We start from the raw sequence: 2993 nt of genomic DNA, 5'->3' as shown, positions 1-2993 counted from the left end.
TAATGGAGCCTTTTGTCGTTTGCTAAAACAAGTAAAATAATAATGGAGCCTATTGTCTTTATTTGTCTTGTTTGTTCTAAAGTTTATCTTTCCAATTTAGCAAAAAAAAAAATATCTTCCAAATTTCTCAAATAAATAATTGAGCACCCTAGTTCAAATCCTGTGATGAACTATTTTATATAACCACATAGGAAGATTCTTTTTTTCTCAACACTAGAAGTATTATTCCTGGAATATATACATGTGTAGTGATACAAACAATAGAAAATTGCATTGTTTGCAAAGATATAATCAACAAAAACAATGGATCGGATGTTACTTTTCTTATTCTTTCTGTTCCTTCTCCACATACATATAAACACATAAACACACCCAACTCCACCCACAGACACATATAATATATTACATGTTGTATGTACATTAGGGAGTTTAATCATGACACTAAAACCCTTAGGTGGGGAACATTCCTATCACTATACACATAAAATTTTCACAACTAAATTTATAAAAATAAAAATAAATAAGTGGTAACTAGTTAATGGATGGTGAAAGGGTTGTGAAAGTAAAATTAGTTAATTGAGAATCTTGGCAAAATCAAGGGACTTCTTGCCTTGGAGCTTGTTGGATACATAGTGGTAACTGTATTCACCATGATTGTAACTTCTATACTTGCATGGGTTGGTCTCATCATCAACCAACTCACCCATTGGTTCTATTTCAACCTCATAGTTTGGTGCATAAAATGTCACTATTGTAAGCCTCTCCCTTTCTCTGTTTGTTACTGCCCTATGCTCCACACTCTTGTACTTCCCATTAGTTAGCACCTATACTCATATACAAAAACATATAATTAATAATTTTGATGAATGGTGCAGTACATTAACTCTGATGGAAATCCATGTAAAGAATACTTCAACTGTATCACCAATGTTGATGACAAGAGCATTTGGAAGGGGTAGCACAGGGACCCAAGTGTTATCCTTGAGGATCTGAAGCCCAACACAACTGTCCTTGCTCTGCTGAAGAACCGTTAGAGCACTTCCATCAGAATGTGGGCTAAGTCCCAAGACAAGATCAGGACTTGAACATGGTGGGTAATAGTTCATCCTCACTGCTTGCACTGCTTCCCCGAACATTTCCTCAAATCTCCCTTCCTTTAGACCCAAGCTTATTGCTATGTACTTCAACAACCTCTTGCACAATTTCCTTATCTCTTTTGAGTAACCTTCAAGACTTTCACTATAGAAGAAAAAAACAATTATTTAGTCAAATTTTTATTTTTTTATAAAAAGGTGAATTAAATAATTGAAAAGTATACATCACTAAGCTATGTTATGTAATTTGAATATGACGACCATGATCCACAACAAGTTTTAAAAATTTGAATCATGATTTCGAACATGGATACAGTATATGACGATTTCTAGTAAAAACTGTTTGCATTTGCGCGCCATATCCTCACTAATTAATAACTCTATATATAGAATATGACGACCATTAAAATTGAACAAAGGTACTTCAGAAGATTATATAATTGTGTCAAGGACTCAAGGGAAAAGAGGGTTTTAGTTGAGAACCTGAACCGGACCGGTTTAGAAGGCCAAAGTTTGGGGTTGCGGATAGAAGGAGGATGAACACCAAGAGCAAACATGTTGCACCAATCAAGCTTTTGATCTTCGGAGAAGATGAAAGCTTGACCGTAACCTTGTACGGTCCCGGGCTCCATTGGATACTTCTTCTTCTCCCCCAAAGGCATATCGAAGAACTCCTTAGCAACTTTCTCTATATCATCCACCACATTTACTTCAATCCCGTGATTTATAACCTATATGTAGTAGTAGGAATAGCCGTGCTGAGATTCGTTTATTGTTAAATTTTAACATAAGTCCAATCAAATGTAATATATTCTTATTTATAGATTACCGAAGTCCACGGTTTAGCCTAAGAAACCCAATAATCACGAAAATAAGAATTGCCGAAAGTACCTGAAAAAATCCCCAGTCTTCACAAGCTTGTGAGAGCTTAAGAATCTCAAAGATAAAATCATCATGAGTGTTAGATTTAGAGAGTTTAGAGAGATCAATAAGAGGAATAGGTTGATGAAGGTGAGTCTTAAGTGACACTAAGACTCCTCTTTCATTGACGTCTCTTATGAATCTCTCTGGAACTTTGTTTGGTTTTGATTTTATTAGTTCTTGAACATCCTCTATCTCACCAACTCTGATCGAAGAAATAGGTCGAGGAGCCATATTGAAGCAAGCAAACCGAGAAAGAGATTAGGATTTGATTTATTTTCCGTTTTTTATTTTGGAACTTAGCTAATACAAGGGGGATATTTGATGTGGGAGTCGTGAGAGTTTATCTATACTTATAGAAGAAATACTTGGAGCTCAGTGATGTTTATTATTGTTTGCATGTTGTGGGTATAATTGAGTGTTGCAGGTTTTGTGGAGAGTGGGGTCTTTTTTGTGCACTTTTGATTTTTTTTTCTTTGGTAAAAGAATTGTAAGCGTATGCCGTATGGCATAAGTTCAAATTAAAATATCTTCAAATAAATACTGTTAAAAATTCTCTGTACGTTCATTTTGTTGACCATAACTAATAAAATTCTAAAATATAACTCTCAGATTACCCCTTTTGTGCAACATCAACCTCCATCAATTAAAAATATTATTATTATTATATTTAACAATTAAAAGCTTGCAACATCAGTTGCCATGATTGACATCATGTATATTTGTGATACAGTATGTATGTGTCTCCCATTTATGTTCATGAGGTTGAGGATTTGAAAGGGAAAACATGAAGTGTGATTTAGTTGACTCGAAAATATTGTAAAATCAAAAGAATGTTTGCCTTTGAACATTTAGTCTATACGTGACTAACTGGTTAATTTAATATTTTAATGACTTTTAGCAACAAATAAAAATAAAAATTATGACTTAAGGTAACTCATATCTGTTGCCCAAAAAAAAAGGGAGGTAACTCATATC

General features: G+C 34.0%; 1 protein-coding gene across 1 annotated transcript; it reads right to left on the bottom strand.

Annotated features, from left to right (window-relative positions):
- Nucleotides 1-304: 304 nt before the first annotated feature.
- LOC108829389 (protein SRG1) lies at nucleotides 305-2369 on the bottom strand. Its single transcript, XM_018603047.2, has 4 exons — nucleotides 1986-2369; nucleotides 1578-1825; nucleotides 912-1239; nucleotides 305-824 (listed from the first exon to the last, which is right to left on the bottom strand). The coding sequence occupies exons 1-4, from the start codon at nucleotides 2247-2249 to the stop codon at nucleotides 573-575; spliced, it is 1092 nt and encodes a 363-aa protein (XP_018458549.2). The 5' UTR covers nucleotides 2250-2369; the 3' UTR covers nucleotides 305-572.
- Between the last annotated feature and the right edge of the window lie 624 nt (nucleotides 2370-2993).

Source organism: Raphanus sativus, chromosome 6 (genome assembly GCF_000801105.2).
Source record: "Raphanus sativus cultivar WK10039 chromosome 6, ASM80110v3, whole genome shotgun sequence".
Lineage (NCBI taxonomy): Eukaryota > Viridiplantae > Streptophyta > Magnoliopsida > Brassicales > Brassicaceae > Raphanus > Raphanus sativus.
This window is presented reverse-complemented; position numbering and strand designations above follow the sequence as displayed.